The following is a 26,595-nucleotide window of genomic DNA, read 5'->3' as shown; positions in this document are numbered from 1 at the left end:
GCAGAACACTCCTACCCAGTCAAAAGATCAGGGCTTGATCCATTACCGTTTTTTAGCTCACTGCACCATCCCAGTTCAGAACCTGGCTACATGCAAATTAGTTTGACCCTGGCCCAGTGCATCATGGGAACAGGGCAGACCAAACTACCAAGCCAATTCTTTACTGGAAAGGAAACAAGCTTCCGGGGACCGGTTTCTGGCATTACAGCCGTCTTCGGCCCGGCTTGCTTGAATCCTGATGGTGCAGTGAGCAAGGGACTCACATCTGAGCATACCCTTCCACACTTGTGGTGGCCAAAACGATTCAAAAGGGGGTGGTGATGGACAGAGTATCTGAATTAAGCAGAACACTCCTACCCAGTCAAAAGATCAGGGCTTGATCCATCACCGTTTTTTAGCTCACTGCACCATCCCAGTTCAGAACCTGGCTACATGCAAATTAGTCTGACCCTGGCCCAGTGCATCATGGGAACAGGGCAGACCAAACTACCAAGCCAATTCTTTACTGGAAAGGAAACAAGCTTCCGGGGACCGGTTTCTGGCATTACAGCCGTCTTCGGCCCGGCTTGCTTGAATCCTGATGGTGCAGTGAGCAAGGGACTCACATCTGAGCATACCCTTCCACACTTGTGGTGGCCAAAACGATTCAAAAGGGGGTGGTGATGGACAGAGTATCTGAATTAAGCAGAACACTCCTACCCAGTCAAAAGATCAGGGCTCGATCCATCACCGTTTTTTAGCTCACTGCACCATCCCAGTTCAGAACCTGGCTACATGCAAATTAGTCTGACCCTGGCCCAGTGCATCATGGGAACAGGGCAGACCAAACTACCATGCCAATTCTTTACTGGAAAGGAAACAAGCTTCCGGGGACCGGTTTCTGGCATTACAGCCGTCTTCGGCCCGGCTTGCTTGAATCCTGATGGTGCAGTGAGCAAGGGACTCACATCTGAGCATACCCTTCCACACTTGTGGTGGCCAAAACGATTCAAAAGGGGGTGGTGATGGACAGAGTATCTGAATTAAGCAGAACACTCCTACCCAGTCAAAAGATCAGGGCTTGATCCATCACCGTTTTTTAGCTCACTGCACCATCCCAGTTCAGAACCTGGCTACATGCAAATTAGTTTGACCCTGGCCCAGTGCATCATGGGAACAGGGCAGACCAAACTACCAAGCCAATTTTTTACTGGAAAGGAAACAAGCTTCCGGGGACCGGTTTCTGGCATTACAGCCGTCTTCAGCCCGGCTTGCTTGAATCCTGATGGTGCAGTGAGCAAGGGACTCACATCTGAGCATACCCTTCCACACTTGTGGTGGCCAAAACGATTCAAAAGGGGGTGGTGATGGACAGAGTATCTGAATTAGGCAGAACACTCCTACCCAGTCAAAAGATCAGGGCTTGATCCATCACCGTTTTTTAGCTCACTGCACCATCCCAGTTCAGAACCTGGCTACATGCAAATTAGCCTGACCCTGGCCCAGTGCATCATGGGAACAGGGCAGACCAAACTACCAAGCCAATTCTTTACTGGAAAGGAAACAAGCTTCCGGGGACCGGTTTCTGGCATTACAGCCGTCTTCGGCCCGGCTTGCTTGAATCCTGATGGTGCAGTGAGCAAGGGACTCACATCTGAGCATACCCTTCCACACTTGTGGTGGCCCAACGATTCAAAAGGGGGTGGTGATGGACAGAGTATCTGAATTAAGCAGAACACTCCTACCCAGTCAAAAGATCATGGCTTGATCCATCACCGTTTTTTAGCTCACTGCACCATCCCAGTTCAGAACCTGGCTACATGCAAATTAGTCTGACCCTGGCCCAGTGCATCATGGGAACAGGGCAGACCAAACTACCAAGCCAATTCTTTACTGGAAAGGAAACAAGCTTCCGTGGACCAGTTTCTGGCATTACAGCCGTCTTCGGCCCGGCTTGCTTGAATCCTGATGGTGCAGTGAGCAAGGGACTCACATCTGAGCATACCCTTCCACACTTGTGGTGGCCAAAACGATTCAAAAGGGGGTGGTGATGGACAGAGTATCTGAATTAAGCAGAACACTCCTACCCAGTCAAAAGATCAGGGCTTGATCCATCACCGTTTTTTAGCTCACTGCACCATCCCAGTTCAGAACCTGGCTACATGCAAATTAGTCTGACCCTGGCCCAGTGCATCATGGGAACAGGGCAGACCAAACTACCAAGCCAATTCTTTACTGGAAAGGAAACAAGCTTCCGGGGATCGGTTTCTGGCATTACAGCCGTCTTCGGCCCGGCTTGCTTGAATCCTGATGGTGCAGTGAGCAAGGGACTCACATCTGAGCATACCCTTCCACACTTGTGGTGGCCAAAACGATTCAAAAGGGGGTGGTGATGGACAGAGTATCTGAAATAAGCAGAACACTCCTACCCAGTCAAAAGATCAGGGCTTGATCTATCACCGTTTTTTAGCTCACGGCACCATCCCAGTTCAGAACCTGGCTACATGCAAATTACTCTGACCCTGGCCCAGTGCATGAAGGGAACAGGGCAGACCAAACTACCAAGCCAATTCTTTACTGGAAAGGAAACAAGCTTCCAGGGACCGGTTTCTGGCATTACAGCCGTCTTCGGCCCGGCTTGCTTGAATCCTGATGGTGCAGTGAGCAAGGGACTCACATCTGAGCATACCCTTCCACACTTGTGGTGGCCAAAACGATTCAAAAGGGGGTGGTGATGGACAGAGTATCTGAATTAAGCAGAACACTCCTACCCAGTCAAAAGATCAGGGCTTGATCCATCACCGTTTTTAGCTCACTGCACCATCCCAGTTCAGAACCTGGCTACATGCAAATTAGTCTGACCCTGGCCCAGTGCATCATGGGAACAGGGCAGACCAAACTACCAAGCCAATTCTTTACTGGAAAGGAAACAAGCTTCCGGGGACCGGTTTCTGGCATTACAGCCGTCTTCGGCCCGGCTTGCTTTAATCCTGATGGTGCAGTGAGCAAGGGACTCACATCTGAGCATACCCTTCCACACTTGTGGTGGCCAAAAAGATTCAAAAGGGGGTGGTGATGGACAGAGTATCTGAATTAAGCAGAACACTCCTACCCAGTCAAAAGTTCAGGGCTTGATCCATCACCGATTTTTAGCTCACTGCACCATCCCAGTTCAGAACCTGGCTACATGCAAATTAGTCTGACCCTGGCCCAGTGCATCATGGGAACAGGGCAGACCAAACTACCAAGCTAAATCTTTACTGGAAAGGAAACAAGCTTCCGGGGACCGGTTTCTGGCATTACAGCCGTCTTCGGCCCGGCTTGCTTGAATCCTGATGGTGCAGTGAGCAAGGGACTCACATCTGAGCATACCCTTCCACACTTGTGGTGGCCAAAACGATTCAAAAGGCGGTGGTGATGGACAGAGTATCTGAATTAAGCAGAACACTCCTACCCAGTCAAAAGATCAGGGCTTGATCCATCACCGTTTTTTAGCTCACTGCACCATCCCAGTTCAGAACCTGGCTACATGCAAATTAGTCTGACCCTGGCCCAGTGCATCATGGGAACAGGGCAGACCAAACTACCAAGCCAATTCTTTACTGGAAAGGAAACAAGCTTCCGGGGATCGGTTTCTGGCATTACAGCCGTCTTCGGCCCGGCTTGCTTGAATCCTGATGGTGCAGTGAGCAAGGGACTCACATCTGAGCATACCCTTCCACACTTGTGGTGGCCAAAACGATTCAAAAGGGGGTGGTGATGGACAGAGTATCTGAATTAAGCAGAACACTCCTACCCAGTCAAAAGATCAGGGCTTGATCCATCACCGTTTTTTAGCTCACTGCACCATCCCAGTTCAGAACCTGGCTACATGCAAATTAGTCTGACCCTGGCCCAGTGCATCATGGGAACAGGGCAGACCAAACTACCAAGCCAACTCTTTACTGGAAAGGAAACAAGCTTCCGGGGATCGGTTTCTGGCATTACAGCCGTCTTCGGCCCGGCTTGCTTGAATCCTGATGGTGCAGTGAGCAAGGGACTCACATCTGAGCATACCCTTCCACACTTGTGGTGGCCAAAACGATTCAAAAGGGGGTGGTGATGGACAGAGTATCTGAATTAAGCAGAACACTCCTACCCAGTCAAAAGATCAGGGCTTGATCCATCACCGTTTTTTAGCTCACTGCACCATCCCAGTTCAGAACCTGGCTACATGCAAATTAGTCTGACCCTGGCCCAGTGCATCATGGGAACAGGGCAGACCAAACTACCAAGCCAACTCTTTACTGGAAAGGAAACAAGCTTCCGGGGACCGGTTTCTGGCATTACAGCCGTCTTCGGCCCGGCTTGCTTGAATCCTGATGGTGCAGTGAGCAAGGGACTCACATCTGAGCATACCCTTCCACACTTGTGGTGGCCAAAACGATTCAAAAGGGGGTGGTGATGGACAGAGTATCTGAAATAAGCAGAACACTCCTACCCAGTCAAAAGATCAGGGCTTGATCTATCACCGTTTTTTAGCTCACTGCACCATCCCAGTTCAGAACCTGGCTACATGCAAATTACTCTGACCCTGGCCCAGTGCATCATGGGAACAGGGCAGACCAAACTACCAAGCCAATTCTTTACTGGAAAGGAAACAAGCTTCCAGGGACCGGTTTCTGGCATTACAGCCATCTTCGGCCCGGCTTGCTTTAATCCTGATGGTGCAGTGAGCAAGGGACTCACATCTGAGCATACCCTTCCACACTTGTGGTGGCCAAAACGATTCAAAAGGGGGTGGTGATGGACAGAGTATCTGAATTAAGCAGAACACTCCTACCCAGTCAAAAGATCAGGGCTTGATCCATCACCGTTTTTAGCTCACTGCACCATCCCAGTTCAGAACCTGGCTACATGCAAATTAGTCTGACCCTGGCCCAGTGCATCATGGGAACAGGGCAGACCAAACTACCAAGCCAATTCTTTACTGGAAAGGAAACAAGCTTCCGGGGACCGGTTTCTGGCATTTCAGCCGTCTTCGGCCCGGCTTGCTTGAATCCTGATGGTGCAGTGAGCAAGGGACTCACATCTGAGCATACCCTTCCACACTTGTGGTGGCCAAAACGATTCAAAAGGGGGTGGTGATGGACAGAGTATCTGAATTAAGCAGAACACTCCTACCCAGTCAAAAGATCAGGGCTTGATCCATCACCGATTTTTAGCTCACTGCACCATCCCAGTTCAGAACCTGGCTACATGCAAATTAGTCTGACCCTGGCCCAGTGCATCATGGGAACAGGGCAGACCAAACTACCAAGCCAAATCTTTACTGGAAAGGAAACAAGCTTCCGGGGACCGGTTTCTGGCATTACAGCCGTCTTCGGCCCGGCTTGCTTGAATCCTGATGGTGCAGTGAGCAAGGGACTCACATCTGAGCATACCCTTCCACACTTGTGGTGGCCAAAACGATTCAAAAGGGGGTGGTGATGGACAGAGTATCTGAAATAAGCAGAACACTCCTACCCAGTCAAAAGATCAGGGCTTGATCTATCACCGTTTTTTAGCTCACGGCACCATCCCAGTTCAGAACCTGGCTACATGCAAATTACTCTGACCCTGGCCCAGTGCATCAAGGGAACAGGGCAGACCAAACTACCAAGCCAATTCTTTACTGGAAAGGAAACAAGCTTCCAGGGACCGGTTTCTGGCATTACAGCCGTCTTCGGCCCGGCTTGCTTGAATCCTGATGGTGCAGTGAGCAAGGGACTCACATCTGAGCATACCCTTCCACACTTGTGGTGGCCAAAACGATTCAAAAGGGGGTGGTGATGGACAGAGTATCTGAATTAAGCAGAACACTCCTACCCAGTCAAAAGATCAGGGCTTGATCCATCACCGTTTTTAGCTCACTGCACCATCCCAGTTCAGAACCTGGCTACATGCAAATTAGTCTGACCCTGGCCCAGTGCATCATGGGAACAGGGCAGACCAAACTACCAAGCCAATTCTTTACTGGAAAGGAAACAAGCTTCCGGGGACCGGTTTCTGGCATTACAGCCGTCTTCGGCCCGGCTTGCTTTAATCCTGATGGTGCAGTGAGCAAGGGACTCACATCTGAGCATACCCTTCCACACTTGTGGTGGCCAAAAAGATTCAAAAGGGGGTGGTGATGGACAGAGTATCTGAATTAAGCAGAACACTCCTACCCAGTCAAAAGTTCAGGGCTTGATCCATCACCGATTTTTAGCTCACTGCACCATCCCAGTTCAGAACCTGGCTACATGCAAATTAGTCTGACCCTGGCCCAGTGCATCATGGGAACAGGGCAGACCAAACTACCAAGCTAAATCTTTACTGGAAAGGAAACAAGCTTCCGGGGACCGGTTTCTGGCATTACAGCCGTCTTCGGCCCGGCTTGCTTGAATCCTGATGTTGCAGTGAGCAAGGGACTCACATCTGAGCATACCCTTCCACACTTGTGGTGGCCAAAACGATTCAAAAGGGGGTGGTGATGGACAGAGTATCTGAATTAAGCAGAACACTCCTACCCAGTCAAAAGATCAGGGCTTGATCCATCACCGTTTTTTAGCTCACTGCACCATCCCAGTTCAGAACCTGGCTACATGCAAATTAGTCTGACCCTGGCCCAGTGCATCATGGGAACAGGGCAGACCAAACTACCAAGCCAATTCTTTACTGGAAAGGAAACAAGCTTCCGGGGATCGGTTTCTGGCATTACAGCCGTCTTCGGCCCGGCTTGCTTGAATCCTGATGGTGCAGTGAGCAAGGGACTCACATCTGAGCATACCCTTCCACACTTGTGGTGGCCAAAACGATTCAAAAGGGGGTGGTGATGGACAGAGTATCTGAATTAAGCAGAACACTCCTACCCAGTCAAAAGATCAGGGCTTGATCCATCACCGTTTTTTAGCTCACTGCACCATCCCAGTTCAGAACCTGGCTACATGCAAATTAGTCTGACCCTGGCCCAGTGCATCATGGGAACAGGGCAGACCAAACTACCAAGCCAACTCTTTACTGGAAAGGAAACAAGCTTCCGGGGATCGGTTTCTGGCATTACAGCCGTCTTCGGCCCGGCTTGCTTGAATCCTGATGGTGCAGTGAGCAAGGGACTCACATCTGAGCATACCCTTCCACACTTGTGGTGGCCAAAACGATTCAAAAGGGGGTGGTGATGGACAGAGTATCTGAATTAAGCAGAACACTCCTACCCAGTCAAAAGATCAGGGCTTGATCCATCACCGTTTTTTAGCTCACTGCACCATCCCAGTTCAGAACCTGGCTACATGCAAATTAGTCTGACCCTGGCCCAGTGCATCATGGGAACAGGGCAGACCAAACTACCAAGCCAACTCTTTACTGGAAAGGAAACAAGCTTCCGGGGACCGGTTTCTGGCATTACAGCCGTCTTCGGCCCGGCTTGCTTGAATCCTGATGGTGCAGTGAGCAAGGGACTCACATCTGAGCATACCCTTCCACACTTGTGGTGGCCAAAACGATTCAAAAGGGGGTGGTGATGGACAGAGTATCTGAAATAAGCAGAACACTCCTACCCAGTCAAAAGATCAGGGCTTGATCTATCACCGTTTTTTAGCTCACTGCACCATCCCAGTTCAGAACCTGGCTACATGCAAATTACTCTGACCCTGGCCCAGTGCATCATGGGAACAGGGCAGACCAAACTACCAAGCCAATTCTTTACTGGAAAGGAAACAAGCTTCCAGGGACCGGTTTCTGGCATTACAGCCGTCTTCGGCCCGGCTTGCTTTAATCCTGATGGTGCAGTGAGCAAGGGACTCACATCTGAGCATACCCTTCCACACTTGTGGTGGCCAAAACGATTCAAAAGGGGGTGGTGATGGACAGAGTATCTGAATTAAGCAGAACACTCCTACCCAGTCAAAAGATCAGGGCTTGATCCATCACCGTTTTTAGCTCACTGCACCATCCCAGTTCAGAACCTGGCTACATGCAAATTAGTCTGACCCTGGCCCAGTGCATCATGGGAACAGGGCAGACCAAACTACCAAGCCAATTCTTTACTGGAAAGGAAACAAGCTTCCGGGGACCGGTTTCTGGCATTTCAGCCGTCTTCGGCCCGGCTTGCTTGAATCCTGATGGTGCAGTGAGCAAGGGACTCACATCTGAGCATACCCTTCCACACTTGTGGTGGCCAAAACGATTCAAAAGGGGGTGGTGATGGACAGAGTATCTGAATTAAGCAGAACACTCCTACCCAGTCAAAAGATCAGGGCTTGATCCATCACCGATTTTTAGCTCACTGCACCATCCCAGTTCAGAACCTGGCTACATGCAAATTAGTCTGACCCTGGCCCAGTGCATCATGGGAACAGGGCAGACCAAACTACCAAGCCAAATCTTTACTGGAAAGGAAACAAGCTTCCGGGGACCGGTTTCTGGCATTACAGCCGTCTTCGGCCCGGCTTGCTTGAATCCTGATGGTGCATTGAGCAAGGGACTCACATCTGAGCATACCCTTCCACACTTGTGGTGGCCAAAACGATTCAAAAGGGGGTGGTGATGGACAGAGTATCTGAATTAAGCAGAACACTCCTACCCAGTCAAAAGATCAGGGCTTGATCCATCACCGTTTTTTAGCTCACTGCACCATCCCAGTTCAGAACCTGGCTACATGCAAATTAGTCTGACCCTGGCCCAGTGCATCATGGGAACAGGGCAGACCAAACTACCAAGCCAATTCTTTACTGGAAAGGAAACAAGCTTCCGGGGACCGATTTCTGGCATTACAGCCGTCTTCGGCCCGGCTTGCTTGAATCCTGATGGTGCAGTGAGCAAGGGACTCACATCTGAGCATACCCTTCCACACTTGTGGTGGCCAAAACGATTCAAAAGGGGGTGGTGATGGACAGAGTATCTGAATTAAGCAGAACACTCCTACCCAGTCAAAAAATCAGGGCTTGATCCATCACCATTTTTTAGCTCACTGCACCATCCCAGTTCAGAACCTGGCTACATGCAAATTAGTCTGACCCTGGCCCAGTGCATCATCGGAACAGGGCAGACCAAACTACCAAGCCAATTCTTTACTGGAAAGGAAACAAGCTTCCGGGGACCGGTTTCTGGCATTACAGCCGTCTTCGGCCCAGCTTGCTTGAATCCTGATGGTGCAGTGAGCAAGGGACTCACATCTGAGCATACCCTTCCACACTTGTGGTGGCCAAAACGATTCAAAAGGGGGTGGTGATGGACAGAGTATCTGAATTAAGCAGAACACTCCTACCCAGTCAAAAGATCAGGGCTTGATCCATCACCGTTTTTTAGCTCACTGCACCATCCCAGTTCAGAACCTGGCTACATGCAAATTAGTCTGACCCTGGCCCAGTGCATCATGGGAACAGGGCAGACCAAACTACCAAGCCAATTCTTTACTGGAAAGGAAACAAGCTTCCGGGGACCGGTTTCCTGCATTTCAGCCGTCTTCAGCCCGGCTTGCTTGAATCCTGATGGTGCAGTGAGCAAGGGACTCACTTCTGAGCATACCCTTCCACACTTGTGGTGGCCAAAACGATTCAAAAGGGGGTGGTGATGGACAGAGTATCTGAATTAAGCAGAACACTCCTACCCAGTCAAAGGATCAGGGCTTGATCCATCACCGTTTTTTAGCTCACTGCACCATCCCAGGTTAGAACCTGGCTACATGCAAATTAGTCTGACCCTGGCCCAGTGCATCATGGGAACAGGGCAGACCAAACTACCAAGCCAATTCTTTACTGGAAAGGAAACAAGCTTCCGGGGACCGGTTTCTGGCATTGCAGCCGTCTTCGGCCCGGCTTGCTTGAATCCTGATGGTGCAGTCCCTAGCTCACTGCACCATCAGGATTCAAGCAAGCCGGGCCGAAGACGGCTGTAATGACAGAAACCGGTCCCCGGAAGCTTGTTTCCTTTCCAGTAAAGAATTGGCTTGGTAGTTTGGTCTGCCCTGTTCCCATGATGCATTGGGCCAGGAACAGACTAATTTGCATGTAGCCAGGTTCTGAACTGGGTTGGTTCAGTGAGCTAAAAAACGGTGATGGATCAAGCCCTGATCTCTTGACTGGGTAGAAGTGTTCTGCTTAATTCAGATGCTCTGTCCATCACCACCCCCTTTATGAATCGTTTTGGCCACTATAGGAGTGGAAGGGTATGCTCAGACATGAGTCCCTAGCTCACTGCACCATCAGGATTCATGCAAACCGGGCCGAAGACGGCTGTAATGCCAGAAACCGGTCCCCGGAAGATTTTTTCCTTTACAGTAAAGAATTGGCTTGGTAGTTTGGTCTGCCCTGTTCCCATGATGCATTGGGCCAGGAACAGACTAATTTGCATGTAGCCAGATTCTGAACTGGGTTGGTTCAGTGAGCTAAAAAACGGTGATGGATCAAGCCCTGATCTCTTGACTGGGTAGGAGTGTTCTGCTTAATTCAGATGCTCTGTCTATCACCACCCCCTTTATGAATCGTTTTGGCCACTATATGAGTGGAAGGGTATGCTCAGACATGAGTCCCTAGCTCACTGCACCATCAGGATTCAAGCAAGCCGGGCCGAAGACTGCTGTAATGCCAGAAACCGGTCCCCGGAAGCTTGTTTCCTTTCCAGTAAAGAATTGGCTTGGTAGTTTGGTCTGCCCTGTTCCCATGATGCATTGGGCCAGGAACAGACTTATTTGCATGTAGCCAGGTTCTGAACTGGGTTGGTTCAGTGAGCTAAAAAACGGTGATGGATCAAGCCCTGATCTCTTGACTGGGTAGGAGTGTTCTGCTTAATTCAGATGCTCTGTCCATCACCACCCCCTTTATGAATCGTTTTGCCCATTATAGGAGTGGAAGGGTATGCTCAGACATGAGTCCCTAGCTCACTGCACCATCAGGATTCAAGCAAGCCAGGCCGAAGACGGCTGTAATGCCAGAAACTGGTCCCAGGAAGCTTGTTTCCTTTCCAGTAAAGAATTGGCTTGGTAGTTTGGTCTGCCCTGTTCCCATGATGCATTGGGCCTGGAACAGACTAATTTGCATGTAGCCAGGTTCTGAACTGGGTTGGTTCAGGGAGCTAAAAAACGGTGATGGATCAAGCCCTGATCTCTTGACTGGGTAGGAGTGTTCTGCTTAATTCAGATGCTCTGTCCATCACCACCCCCTTTATGAATCGTTTTGGCCACTATAGGAGTGGAAGGGTATGCTCAGACATGAGTCCCTAGCTCACTGCACCATCAGGATTCAAGCAAGCCGGGCCGAAGACGGCTGTAATGCCAGAAACCGGTCCCCGGAAGCTTGTTTCCTTTCCAGTAAAGAATTGGCTTGGTAGTTTGGTCTGCCCTGTTCCCATGATGCATTGGGCCAGGAACAGACTAATTTGCATGTAGCCAGGTTCTGAACTGGGTTGGTTCAGTGAGCTAAAAAACGGTGATGGATTAAGCCCTGATCTCTTGACTGGGTAGGAGTGTTCTGCTTAATTCAGATGCTCTGTCCATCACCACCCCCTTTATGAATCGTTTTGGCCACTATAGGAGTGGAAGGGTATGCTCAGCCATGAGTCCCTACCTCACTGCACCATCAGGATTCAAGCAAGCCGGGCCGAAGACGGCTGTAATGCCAGAAACCGGTCCCCGGAAGCTTGTTTCATTTCCAGTAAAGAATTGGCTTGGTAGTTTGGTCTGCCCTGTTCCCATGATGCATTGGGCCAGGAACAGGCTAATTTGCATGTAGCCAGGTTCTGAACTGGGTTGGTTCAGTGAGCTAAAAAACGGTGATGGATCAAGCCCTGATCTCTTGACTGGGTAGGAGTGTTCTGCTTAATTCAGATGCTCTGTCCATCACCACCCCCTTTATGAATCGTATAGAAAAATGGCAGGCTGCGGTGGAGACCAAAATTGATACGATTCGGGAAGATTTGGGCCTACTGCGAGCGGATCATAAGAAGCGAGCGGATCATAAGAAGCTGACGGACCGTGTTACAACTGTGGAGGCTGAAGTAGACAATCTGAGAACACCGGCTCAGGCAGCTGTGCGCAAAGTCACCGACATAGAAAAGCGCGTTCTTGTACTGGAGCAGAGGGCGGAGGATGCTGAAAATCGAGCACGCCAGAATAACATTGGGGTCACGGGTCTGACTGAAAAAGTCGAAGGAGGAAATATGGTGGATTACTTTGAACACTGGTTGCGCACAGCTGTAGCGGAGGAGGGCCTATCGACGTTCTTCACCCTGGAGAGGGCACACAGAGTCCCCATTCGGGCACCCCTGCCTGGCAGAGCACTACGGCCAGTGGTGGCCCGTCTCCTCTTCTATAAAGACAGAGATCATATCATACTCCATCAGCATCTGCGATAGAGTATGCTTATTGCCACTGTATAAATTAGAAACCAAGGGCATATTAGCAAGGGCGGTATCGCCACTGTAGCGGCACTGTTTGCGGCTAAAGCTGCGATATTTCTAATGCCCTATTAGCAAGCTGTCGCTAACAGCTGTTAGCGACAGCTTTAGGATGGCGAAAGCGACCGTTTTGGTGCCGCTTTGCATGTCAGCGATATTTATTGCTAATGACATGCAAAGTGGGCATTCCTCCACACAACTCCTTGGCAAACACTCGCTAACACAGCTTCGGGATATTAGCAAGGCTGCACAAGACCCGCGATGCAAGCTTGAAAGCCACGCTAAGCCCCCTTTATCGCAGGTTTTTAACACCTGCTAAAAATACAACTTAGCCATCTTTAACATGGGAGGTGGATTGCATGGCTGAGTCTATGTGCCTGCCTATCAGCAAGGTTTGCAGTATCGCAGGGAAATCATGACTTGTTTTCCCCCGATACAGCATGTTATCACGGCTATCGCTGGATTTAATATCGCCTTGAAGATACGCGTTGCTAATAACGCACTATCTCGGCTATAAAATCCAGTGATATCCGGCGATAAAAAAATGAGCGCTAAGCGCGCTTTGCAATATTTATCGCAAAGTGTTGCTAATATGCCCCTAAGTCTGAAGATACAATCTTGGGACGGGGTGAGAATGCAAATCTATCCAACCCTTAAAGCTCCCTCTGTGACTACAAAATCCATGAATGTTCAACTCTAATATTTTGGTGCCAAATCCAATTGCGTTAGCTTCAGTTGGGCCCTCACCTACCATAGCATTGGACCTTGACTCAGTGGAAGATTTTGACATCTATTTTAGAGACTGGGTGCAAAGGTAAAAATTTGACAGAGGAGCATGGCCTGATGCTGATGGAGACGGGAGCCTGAATTCAAGCTCCCGCCGGTGACCTCCTTCCCAATCCAATCCTGATCGATATGGGGGCCCCCTAAGTGGCGAAATTGCCCCCCCCAGCATCGAAACCCCGAGGGACCGAGGGCATCGGTAATTTGTGCCCCGACTCACCAGAGAACAGCCGCGACGGACGAGAGACCGCAGGACCAGGAATCGGCCCACAACGGCAGCCACCACATTTTGGTGAAGGCCGGGGGGAGCCGAGACGGGGATGGACTCCTATGCAGGTTACCGGAACCTGCTCTGCATAGCCCCCGGGCAGTGGCTTTCCCCCACGAGCAGTCCCGCAGCTGCCTGATGGAGGCTCCGACCACGCTGCGACCCACCGGAGGAGGGCGAGCGGCGGAGCGTGGTGATTGTGCGGCGGCGACCGTAGAATACTGGCTTGGGGGCGGAGAAAGCCGTAGGTGTCTGCGTACCACCTGAGCTAAGATGGTGGCAGAATCGACATTGGGGGCAGCGCACGCTGACAGAAGGCTGACAGAGCGGAACAGCAAGGGGATTGCAACAGATCGCGAGAGGCCTCCTTTCGCTGCAGGGGGCACTGTACTACCCGCATTACCGCTGGATGTATTTGGACTGGTCCCCCCCACAGACTGAGGAGAGAGGACGCATACTTAGGACACAGAGAAGCTCAGGCCCAACATTACGCTGCAGGGAAGAGACATGGAGGCGTTAGTGTGAGCAAGGCCGCAGAGAAACTCAGCAATCATTTTGCGTGCTTGCAACCATGAGGCCCGACTCCCCCCAAAATGGCGGCAGGGGGCATTACAGACTAAGAGAGGAGGGGCACGCACTCGGGCCAGGATCACCAAGCTGCTCAGGAGATCTACACCTGGGGCTTCTGGGGCACTAAAGGTCTCACCTGACACAGGGTCAGCCCAAAGCTGTTGGACAGTGGCGCAGGACCGCCGAATGTCCCCAAGAGACACCAGTGGAAGGTGGAGAAAGGGAACTTGAGGGTCGCGAGGCCTTTGTCTAGGAGGGGAGGGAGCACCCCCGTACACCCTTCGAGCACAAGGAGCATGGAGGCGCGCCCTGAACTCAACGTGGATCTCAGTTCCCAGCCAGAGAATATTGGCAGAAAGCAGAGTGAGAGGACGAGGTCAGTGCTGAGCCATAGATCAAAGCTTGAACGAGTAGACTAACTAGCGGAGTGAGAATACAATATTGTTAAACCACCTACCTGTAGGACCTGGGGGTTGGAAGAGAACTCACAGAGACATCTGAACTAAGGCCCTTTCTGATGTTGCGTAACGAGACAGCAACATGGGGCGGATCACCAAGAGATGTGATACTGAGCACCAAGAATCGTCGAGCGAAGATACTGAGGAGTCACGATCGCATAGGGGTCCAGGAATGAACAGACGCCCCAACAAGGGGAGATATCACTCCAAGATATCCTGCAGGCTATAGAAAAATCCCAGGCCGCGGTGGAGACCAAACTTGAGACGATTCTGGAAGATTTGGGCCTACTGCGAGCGGATCATAGGAAGCTGACGGACCGTGTTACAAATGTGGAGGCTGAAGAAGACAATCTGAGAACACCGGCTTAGGCGACTGTGCGCAAAGTCACCGACATAGAAAAACGCGTTCTGGTACTGGAGCAGAGGGCAAAGGATGCCGAAAATCGAGCACGCCAGAATAACATTTAGGTCACTGGTCTGCCTGAAAAAGTCGAAGGAGGAAATATGGTGGATTACCTTGAACACTGGTTGCGCACAGCTGTAGCGGAGGAGGGCCTATCGATGTTCTCTGCCCTGGAGAGGGCACACAGAGTCCCCGCTCGGGCACCCCTCTCTGGCAGACCACTACGGCCAGTGATGGCCCGTCTCCTCTTCTATAAAGACAGAGATCATATCTGAACAAGCCTCGCCTTAAAGGGCAACTCAAGGTGGACAACAGCACTGTTAGAATTTTCCCTGATTTCTCCCAAGAAGTGCAGCGCCAGCGAGAATCCTTTGTCACGGCCAAGAGGAAATTGCGCCAAATGGAAGTGTCCTATTCAATGGTGTTCCCGGCCCGGCTCCGCGTCGTAAGGGAGGGGGGAAACACATTCTTCACTACACCTCATGAGGTCTGGGAATGGATAGAGGAACAGGACCCCAAGGACCAAAGAAGGGAGGGCAAGAACCCTACGGAACTGAACCCAGCACATTCCCCTGACAAAGGGCAAAAACCAAAGAGTCATCCAACGATGGAGGAGACACACAGAGACAGAGCGAGTGTGATTGCTGCAGTGGCCTCCATGAGCACAGCAAGCACCCGGGTCACTCCCTCGCATTCTGAGGGGGAACACAGAGATTCAGACTCAGAGACCAGCACGAGCATGATGGGAGAGGCTGACCAGGCCCTGCTGGGTATTACACCCAGATCGGCCGACGACTTGATGTGAAGAAGAGAGAGCACGCAAGTACAGTCGGGACTATCTTGTTGGGCAGTGGGAAATGATGCCAGGGGCGCCCTGCAATAGGGCAGGGGGGGCCTCTATACACTGATATATGACCTGTACACGAGGAGGAAGAGCCGGGGGGTGGAGAGGATGACTGTCCTCCAGACGAATACTGACTTAGTAACCACTTTCGGATTATGACTGTTAAGGCACTAGAGTGCTAGGTATGGATGGGAGAGAGGTTCTCACTTGTCCTGGGGAGAGGGAGTTGGGAGCACTCATGCAACCGACAAAGGCCACCTATAACATAATATCGTGGAATGTTAGGGGCATGCACTCCATGAGCAAAAGGTATAAAATATTCTCTCAGTTGACCAGGTGGGGAGTGCAAATAGCAATGCTCAAGAGACCCACACATTGGCCACAGAGGGGGTGTCACTGCGCAGGCGCTGGAGAGGTCAAGCATTTTACACATCATATTCAGCATTTGCCAGAGGGGTCCTGAACTGGGTACGGGCGGGGGTCCCCTTCCAACCTATTGAACCCAAAATTGACCCTGAGGGGCGCTACATGCTTGTCACCGGGAGACTTGATGGGCAGGATATCACCCTTGTAAATGTGAAAGGCCCAAATGTAGATCATAGCCGATTTCTGGAGCAGTTGTCGGGTGTCCTGGCACCGTACATAACTGGAGCGGTTCTAATAGGGGGTGATTTTAATTGCATAGCAGACCCCGAAATGGACAGATCACACCCGGCAATTCGAGACTCTCCTGTACATACGGTAGCTCGATCCTTTCGAGACTGGAGACTGGCAAACTCACTGGGGGCTAGTGGATGCATGGCGAAGCGCGCACCCAACTGACAAGGACTATTCGCACCTGTCCCACACTCACGATTTGCATGTATGCCTAGACACCTTTTTATGCACACAGACCTCTACACCCAACTAGGGGGGCAGAGTACCTGACCAGAACAGTCTCGGACCATAACCCGCTCAAGCTCACGTTAAAGGGTGGGACACTATCACAGCCCATCCCTATGTGGCGCCTCAAGCCGGAAGCCCCGGAAGACCAAGTCTTCTAACACGAGACTAGGGAACATATCATACAATATTTTGCTGACAATGCGGCATCCACAGACTCTAGAATCACGGAATGGGAGGCCTTTAAGGCCGTAATCAGAGGGCGGTGCATGGCAACATCTATTGGGGTTCGTAGGATGCTTACAGCAGACATAGAGAGAGCGGATGTGGCACTCAAGAACTTAGAGCGTAGACGGCCGGAACACCTGGAACTGTGGCAGGAACTGCTAGAGGCCAAAGAAGAGGTAGCAGTACAGGAAGAGCGTCTGTGCTGCTTTGACTACCAGAAGTACATGGATAGGACGCATGCTGGACGAGACAAGGCAGGGCGACTGTTGGCATGGCTAGCCAACCCGTCCAAGCGGGGCAGTACTATATGGCAATTCATGACCAGTTAGGGCGGCCCTTACATAGGCAAGAGGAGATTAATAACCGCTTCTGTGACTATTATGCCCACCTGTACAAAAGTACTGGCAGCTGCGAAATAGATAGGATTACAGACTATTTGTCACCCCTCCCGCTTCACACCGTTGAGGCGGGGGAGGCATAGTTACTGGGGGCCACAGTAACAGAACAGGAGATCAGGGGGGCGGTCAAAGCTATGGCACGAGTGAAAACCCCAAGCACCGACAGACTATCCCAGGAATTCTATGCCACATACCTGGCAGAACTAGCGCCTAGACTGGTGGAACTATACGCGGAAACATGGGAAGGTGGGAGTCTTCCACAGACAACGCAAGAGGTGGTAAGGATTCCCCTGCTCAAGCCCAACAAGATTGCAACAGAGTGCACAGCATACCGACCGCTGTCGATGCTAAACTTAGAGTTTAAAATCCTAAGTAAGATATTAGCCACCAGACTACTACCACATATGACCTGCTTGGTCCATTCCGATCAAGCAGGATTCATTCCTAGCAGAAATACAACCCTCAACATCAGGCGTGTTTTCACAGTCCTACAACAGGTTACAGAGGAAGCCCCAGAAGGGGCGATCTTTGCCATCGATATTGAGAAAGCATGCAATAGTCTTGAATAGGAATTTTTGTATGCTGTGCTCACACGAATGGGGCTTGGACAGGGGTTCGTCCAGTGGGTTAAAATACTGTATAAGGACACAGTAGCGAGGGTCTGCAGGCGCTGCACTATTTCAATTCAATACAGGGTGGAGAGGGGCACGAGACAGGGGTGTCCCCTCTCCCCCCTATTAGTCGCTCTAGCGATAGAGCCACTTGCATGCGTAGCACGCTCAGGGATGCCGTATGAGGGTATTTGACTGGCTGATCAGACACACCACATTGCATTATATGCAGACGATCTACTGCTATTTTTAAAAGACACTGCTGCAGCTTTAAAGGGGCCCGGTGCATGATGGATGAGTTTGGAACCCTTTCTGGACTGGCAGAAGTCACAACTCTTTCCGGTGACAAGGGATACCCCACCTCCCTTGGGCCTAGGAGACCTGCAGTGGGAGCCGCGTTGTTTTAGATACCTAGGGGTGAAAGTATATCATGACCTCACTGATGTTCAGGAGGGGAATGTGGGGGGGGGGCCTACGATTGCTGAAAGGTTGTATGACTTTCTGGGGAACGCTACCCCTATTGGTGGTGGGGCGAATTTCCTTAATGAGAATGATAGCCCTGCCCCGATTGCTATATTTCTTCACCACCCTACCGGTGTGGATCCCCGGTGCATGGTTTGCCTTGCTCGACTCTCTTAGTACAACCTTTATCTAGGGGCCCAGCAGAAACAGAGTGGACTTGGCCACGTTGAGAAGGGCGCAGGTGGAGGGAGGATTAGCGGTGCCGGATATGGAGAACTATTACCTGGCAGGACAACACCAACGCTTTACGCAATGGGTAGCAGGTAGTTTGGAAAGGAGGAAGCCCCCATTCACCCCGAATAGGGCGGATGTCATGAGCACATTAATGGGCACCATTAAGCAGTGAAAGATAAGCTCTTCAGAACACAGAGTGATAAGGAACTGAAGGCCAGAGGTCTCCAGAAGACCAAAACCAAACATCCTCCGGAGGAAGATCTTTCTCCTACCTGGCAGCCAAGACTTGGAACTCCCTCCCCATCCACCTTCGGCTGACCCAGGACCACCTCTCCTTCAGGAAGCAGCTCAAGACCTGGCTGTTCGAGCAGTGACGTACCCCTCCCCCCCAGCGCCTTGAGACCCTCCCGGGTGAGTAGCGCGCTATACAAATGCCTTGATTGATTGCTTATGCCCCAGAGATGTCGGTGGCAATACTAGAGGTGCTCCCACATGGGGGCCACTGGAGGGGATTAGAGGAATGGGCACAAGTGGGATACACTAAAATAGGGGACCTATATGGTGACGGGGAACTGCTTACATTCGCGGCCTTCCGACCAAACTGGGACATTCCGCAGGGATACTTTTTACTATATGGGGCGGTTACTGGGGCCATGCGCAGACACTGGGGACAGGGGACAACCGAACCACCCATGCACTCCACAAGCGAATACATAAGCCTAACAGGAGGCATCATCAAGGCGGTATCGTGCCTCTATCGAGCCATTCGGCGGGACCCCACGAGACCGCTGGAGGGACTGAGGGATAAGTGGGCGGCGGACTTTGGGATTCCTATGGAGGATAAGGTTCGGGACAATGTGCTCCTCTCGGCCACTAAGGTATCCCGTAATGTACGATTCCAGTTAATTAGTTTTTACACCCTGCATAGAGCGTACATTACACCTGACAGAATTAATCGCTATTTCCATCGGGAGGATGCGAGTTGCCCTCGCTGTCAGGAGATAGGAGCTAGCTACATCCACATGATGTGGAGCTGCCCACAGCTGGAAGGGTACTGACAAGAAGTGGTTATGGAGACAGCGCGCATCACAGGGAAGGAGATCCTATGCACCCCCAGTCATGAGCTGCTCAACCTGTTCCCCCACTCCGCTAAGACCAAGGTCACGGCAAGGTTTCAGGACCTAGCATATATATTAGCAAAGCGCGAACTAACAAGCAAATGGAAGGCCACAGCGGGTGCTGGGGTGGTCAGCTGGAAATGGGAATTAGAGAAGTGGGCGGGCTGCGAACATAGAATACTGCTTCGGAATGCACAATGAGGCATAGGCAGACTGGACAGAGCCCAGGCTTGGGGAGTTTTAGTAGACGACCTGAAGAATGTAGACCAGGAGTCTGCTCCCAGCACCCCTCGGGCCGGGTCTCGACCGGTTAGCCCTAATAACCAGGAACGGGAGGGGGAGAGGTAGTGTCATAAGTGGACCATAGCACCCTAACATCTACAGACCTGAAGGTTTACGTGAGTCCGACCTCGGGCCTAGCCTATGGAGAGTGAGATCCAGACCACACGTGTGGCGAGAGTCATAGTGGCAGGTTAGTCGACAGCAGTGAGGGGTGGGGGAAGGCGGGAGGACAGTTGGGTGGGTAATGTTAGATTGTGCTATTGGATGGCAGATCCTTACAACTACAGCTGCATAGTAAGACGGAAGTCACACAGCAAGAAGAGATATGGGCGAGGGACTAGCTAATCAGCTAGGAATAGTACTTTGAACTGTTAACCAGAAATGTCTATGAAGAGGAAATAACTTGAATATATACTGCTGATACCTAAATGCCAATAAAGTATGTTTAATTTTTTTTTTTTAAAAGGTAAAAATTTGACCCATGTGGTAAATCCAGGATGGGCTGACTTTACTAAACTGTGCACATCAAGCCCCATTTTAATCATGGGTTTTTATAATGAGGAACTGCTTTGAATGTTTTTGTCAGGACTTATTCAGTTTCCACTGTGGCCATCTCTGTAATTGTCCCCATGACTATTACATTCTCTGTTTCTACTTTGATGTGTGTGTCTATAGTTGATGCTGTGTGGCGTACTTCCCCAATAAGTTTTCTTTGCACATAATTTTTCTTCCCCTCTTATTTTTAAAATATCCTGATATTTGCTTTTTGCTGCATTTGGTACCAGGAAGTTAATTAATTACAAAGTGCACATGCTTATGAGAGCAAGGCATCCAGATCAACCTCCTGCCTTACAGCGATCAGAGGCCATGCACATTAGTGTTGGCACATTAAGATCGACCATTTTGAGTTCTTTGAATTATGCATGTAAGTAGGACATGTGTATATTCGTTTTCTAAAATATATACCTTTGTTTTGTAATTCCATTTCATGCGTTGTTCTGCATCAATATGCACGTGCATAAATGAACAAGGCACCTAATTGTTTCTCACCAGGTAAAAGTTAACATTAAAGAGGAGAATGACGAAGCACCAGTGTGCCTACCACATTCCTACAGTGCGATCATACTTGACAACGTCACTGCGGGGATGAATATTAACAGCTTTAAGCTGCTCTGCAAGGACCGAGACTCCAATGACACTGCAATGCGCTTTGAGATTGTATCAGGTACTCTCTTTATGTGTGAGTGATGATGACGCATATGCTTGAGAGATGCAAATGACAACATAGAGAGTCCCATTCACAAACTTTGGGCCCCTTATTGTACTCCTGGCTTATCATAAGATACATTTAGCTCACTCATCATTGATTTATTTGGCAGATATATGAAATTATACAGGGTGCCTTTGTGTCTCTTTAGAACTCTGCTGATCTACTCACATCTTTGAGAGATGTTTGTTTATTTATGTGTTTATCCTTGTATTTGTTAATCTCAAGACCTAACCAAAAGTCAGTATTGAAGTTTACAAGCTGTGCGCTCTCTTCTGTTACCCCACGCTTGCATTTTAAAACTGAAAAACATCCCCATTAAGTGCAGTAAGAACTTAGGGCATATGTATTAACAAATCAAGCAGCCCAGCCCAGCAAGTCACCCTGCTGCATGATAGGGAATGGACAGGAATGTGCCGTATTTAGGGGCTTATTTATGAGCCCTTGCGTCACCTTTGTGTCGCCGGTGAGTCACTTTTTGTGACGCACCAGCAGGGTACAAAATGTCCCATGTTGCGCCATATTTACAAAGTGACGCATCTAGGTAGATGCATCCCTTTGTAAACCCCTGCACCACATTATACATGTGCCAGGTATAATGAATGCAGGGTTGGTGTTTTTTTACGCAAGTAAGCCTCGTAGAAATGACGCAGTGAAAGCAATTAGATTTTACTGCGTCACTTCTAGGACACAAATGCGTCAATATCTTACGCCTGCCTCCCAGCAGCTTTAAGTCTCGATGCAGGCACATTGAGATGGTACTTGCCCATGTTAAATGACCCATTGCTGAAGTTGCGTCACTTTTGTGACACACTCCAGCATTGCGCCATTTTTGCGCCTACAGATACATCAAAAATACTGATGTATCTGTAACTCCTTGCGACATGATGTGTCATATTGTAAATATGACCATCCAGCATGTCACAAAGAGGGCACAATGAAAAGTGACACATCGTTGTTTTCACGCAGCGATGCGTCACTTTTCATAAATGAGGCCCTTAGCATTTTACAGTGCATTCCTGTCTTTTGCCTGCACTGGTGCAAGGGTGCCTACGTTGGTGCAAGGCAGCACATTCCTGATTTCAAGGAAGTGCTTGGCATTTTGCACAAAACGTCATATGTCCCTCATCAATTCCTAGTCCATCAAAATACTTATCACCTTAATTGCCCTTGGCAAAGTACCAGAGTATATGCTGCCTATTCTAGATTTCTCTATTCTCTAATAGCTATACGCAACACTTTAGAGGTATTTTCAGTTAAGAAAAATTCAGGCTGATGCATAAAAGTGCAATTGCTGTAGTGGGAAAGATAATAATTGAAAGATCGGAAACCGTAGACCACATGATGAAGAAATTCATCATTTTGTATAGCGGGTAATAAAAAAATCTGAACATCCAAATTGTGGGGCTACATTTAGCCCCACTCCAGTGGCGACAGCCTCTTTATTCAGTTGCATTTGCATCCATTACTTTAACTATAATTACTTTCCTTCTCTTCTAAACCTGTCCGTTTTTCTCGGTTTTACTCCTTAATCTTATTTGAATAATCCTTCTTAATTCATCCTCAAGCAGGGGGTTGCTGTTTTACAAAGTTTCTCATGCTTTGGTGGGCCAAAAAGAACCTCTCTCCCCTAAACACGTACTGAAGCATGGTTCTCTAATATGGCAGTTTATTTCTTATCCAATGCATTTCGGACCTTTACATGGGTCCTACGTCAGGGAAAACTGTCAACAAATAATAGAACAAACATTTACTATCGTTTACATCTTATTGTCTTTCAAAAAAAAAATAATTGTTTTAAAAATGCATTCACTTTAATACAATCTGCTTGCTAGTAGAAATGCTACTCCTCTCTCAAAATTAACTGGCAACTACCCTGTTCTTCTCGATTAAATTACAATTCACCCATTATTTAGAAACTTCTTTACACCCCCCCCGGCGGGTCAAGCCACCCTTCTGTCTCCTATTCCTCAACTCTTACTCCTCACCCTCTCCTCCCGCCAACAACTTCTTCCTAATACTTTCCACCCCAGTCTGAACTTTCCTCGCTGTATTCCTTCGCTAAAACCCTCAAATCCTTCGTTGTTTCCCTCGTTCTCCTGATGATTCGCTTTGCGCGTACCTGCCAAACATGATGTCTGCCTTAGTTCTCATGGTACTGGAAACGTTACCTTCTGTTCTACTCACCGTTACTTAAAGGGAACACTCCCTGACTTGTTAATATGACCCGCCCCCTCTCTTGCCTATCAAACATCCACCTAAACCTCCACTAACTTTAAAGGTAACCTACAACTCCCATAACCCTCCATACTAACAATCAAAATGCCGTAAATGTTCATACCATGGGCACCACTAACTAAACAAGTTTGTGCTTCATGCAGAATAATTAAACATTATTGAAAAATCACGAACACATTATTAATCATATATTCATCAATGGATTCTCGAAACGTTTTCACTCGACTCTTTCATGAAATAAACTGACTCGCTGAACCGGATGTTTTCGCCTTGCTTGAAGGGTCTGATACATTCTCAGTCGTATGTTTCTCTTTCATTACTTTACTTATGTTGGGTGCTAACCTCTTGGGGCTTTTACATCCAAATTGTGGGGCTACGTTTTAGCCCCACTCCAGTGGCGACAGCCTCTTTATTCAGTTGCATTTGCATCCATTACTTTAACTATAATTACTTTCCTTCTCTTCTAAACCCGTCCGTTTTTCTCGGTTTTACTCCTTAATCTTATTTGAATAATCCTTCTTAATTCATCCTCAAGCAGGAGGTTGCTGTTTTACAAAGTTTCTCATGCTTTGGTGGGCCAAAAAGAACCTCTCTCCCCAAAACACGTACTGAAGCATGGTTCTCTAATATAGCAGTTTATTTCTTATCCAATGCATTTCGGACCTTTACATGGGTCCTTCGTCAGGGAAAACTGTCAACAAATAATAGAACAAACATTTACTATCATTTACATCTTATTGTCTTTCAAAAAAATGTTTTTGTTTTAAAAATGCATTCACTTTAATACAATCTGCTTGCTAGTAGAAATGCTACTCCTCTCTCAAAATTAACTGGCAACTACCCTTCTCGATTAAATTACAATTCACCCCTTATTTAGAAACTTCTTTACCCCCCCCCGGCGGGTCAAACCACCCTTCTGTCTCCTATTCCTCAACTCTTACTCCTCACCCTCTCCTCCCGCCAACAACATCTTCCTAATACTTTCAACCCCAGTCTGAACTTTGAGGAATAGGAGACAGAAGGGTGGTTTGACCCGCTGGGGGGGTAAAGAAGTTTCTAAATAAGGGGTGAATTGTAATTTAATCGAGAGGAACAGGGTAGTTGACAGTTAATTTTGAGAGAGGAGTAGCATTTCTACTAGCAAGCAGATTGTATTATAGTGAATGCATTTTTAAAACAAACTTTTTTTTTGAAAGACAATAAGATGTAAACGATAGTAAATGTTTGTTCAATTATTTGTTGACAGTTTTCCCTGACGAAGGACCCATGTAAAGGTCCGAAATGCATTGGATAAGAAATAAACTGCCATATTAGAGAACCATGCTTCAGTACGTGTTTTGGGGAGAGAGGTTCTTTTTGGCCCACCAAAGCATGAGAAACTTTGTAAAACAGCAACCCCCTGCTTGAGGATGAATTAAGAAGGATTATTCAAATAAGATTAAGGAGTAAAACCGAGAAAAACGGACAGGTTTAGAAGAGAAGGAAAGTAATTATAGTTAAAGTAATGGATGCAAATGCAACTGAATAAAGAGGCTGTCGCCACTGGAGTGGGGCTAAAACGTAGCCCCACAATTTGGATGTTCATGTTCGTCACATGTGGAGTGGGTTTGGCATGTCTAGCAGTGAGCATGCCGAAAAAAGAAAACTGTGGTTTAAAAGTGTCATAAACATTTGGAGGAAGAGGATGTGCAACCCGTAACTTTGTTAATAAAAAAATCTGGCCTAATACACGAGTAACAGTGGTAATGCATTAACTTCATTAGAAATAAAAGAAATGTCAGACCACATGCCAGAGTGACTTCTAAGTAGGTATTACAGAAATGTGAATTACACGATTCTAAAGTGAGAATATATTATACATAATATAAGAGATCCCGGAGGCAACTTGGTTTATCAAAGTTTCATTAAAACCATCAAACACCAAAAAGATATTATTGCATCTTGAGTTGCTGATGGCTTGTATATCAGTGGTTTTCCAGATAAAATCTTATTTCATTAGGGATATTCATGCATCTGATATCAAGGAATATAAACCCCAAAAGGCACAAGTTGAAAAAACGAGGCTTATATAGTTGAAAGTGTAAAGTGAAGGAAACAATATTTGTGATCGAAATGTTATTGAAAGCGGTACATACGATTAAAGTTATACAGGGATGTAAAATCGATAACTTAAATATGTGAATCTCCTCTGTTGACTTTATCAGTGTATATTAAGTCTGATGTTAAAATAGGTGCTTGACGGTCCACCCAAGGAAGTGCACCTTATTCCTCACGTAGTGTGTCGGCTGTAAGTTAGAGTAGTTTATAGGTTCCATTGAGGGATATAAATAATGAGCTATATCTTGAGCAAAATTGTCTAGGGCTGATTCATTCTGACTAAATCAATCCCACAGTGCAGTGGATTCCAAAACTTCATAAGGCATCACAGAGCTGTGGTTTTAATCATTTTAAAGAATTTGACTTCGGTGTACGTATTTTTGAATAAGGTGCCTGCAGTGTCTTAAAATATAAAAAATCACTATATATGATTTCTCTTTTTGTTTCACTTAGATAGTTCCTTTATTTTTGTACTGTAGAATTGAAAGGCTGTATTTTCTGTCATTTCAGGAAACGTTAATAACCATTTCACTTTTGACCCTACTCGTGGTTCCCATAATCCTAAACTAATTGTTAAAAATCCATTTAACTTTGATGATGGAGCGGAAGTCCGACGTAAATATAATCTTCTTGTGCACATTATTGACGACAATCTCAAAGGTAAAAAAGAAGCTCGAGCCATGACAGGATCTGTGCTCATAGACATCAATGTGATCAGATCGAATCCACCATCAGTGCCCCCCACGTCCTTTGAAGTAAGTACAAATTGGTACCGTTTGTGTTTGCAAAAAGTCACCAGAATGGTGCAAGTCTTTTACATGGGTTAACATTCTAAACTTAACAGTGGGTTTCCTTGGGGACTAGTACGTCAGTGTCTGCACCTATGTCTGTACCGTAAAACATATGTCTGGCCCACGCCAAGAAGAAGAAAAAGGTTTTGACCACCTTTCAGAAAATGGTTTAGTTCTCTGGATTTATCAGTATTATCCATAATGGCAAATTATGTCTTTCCCATCCACCCTCAGCTTGGTTCCACTTCCCCATTTAAAGCTTGGGGCGAAGTAGTTTTTCCAATGGGGGGCT

At 48.3% G+C, this 26,595-nt stretch overlaps 1 protein-coding gene across 1 annotated transcript in view; it reads left to right on the top strand.

The window, feature by feature from the left end:
* Positions 1 to 26,595, top strand: part of LOC144783380 (cadherin-related family member 3-like) — a 567,696-nt gene that overhangs the window by 478,817 nt on the left and 62,284 nt on the right. The window contains exons 15-16 of the mRNA XM_078662381.1: positions 20,964 to 21,135; positions 26,023 to 26,267. Coding sequence (XP_078518507.1) covers positions 20,964 to 21,135; positions 26,023 to 26,267 — 417 coding nt within the window. The remainder of the gene's footprint in view (positions 1 to 20,963; positions 21,136 to 26,022; positions 26,268 to 26,595) is intronic.

The sequence above is a fragment of the Lissotriton helveticus genome, chromosome 9, assembly GCF_964261635.1.
Source record: "Lissotriton helveticus chromosome 9, aLisHel1.1, whole genome shotgun sequence".
NCBI lineage: Eukaryota > Metazoa > Chordata > Amphibia > Caudata > Salamandridae > Lissotriton > Lissotriton helveticus.
Note: the sequence above shows the minus strand (reverse complement) of the source record. Positions and strands in the feature narration are given on the sequence as shown.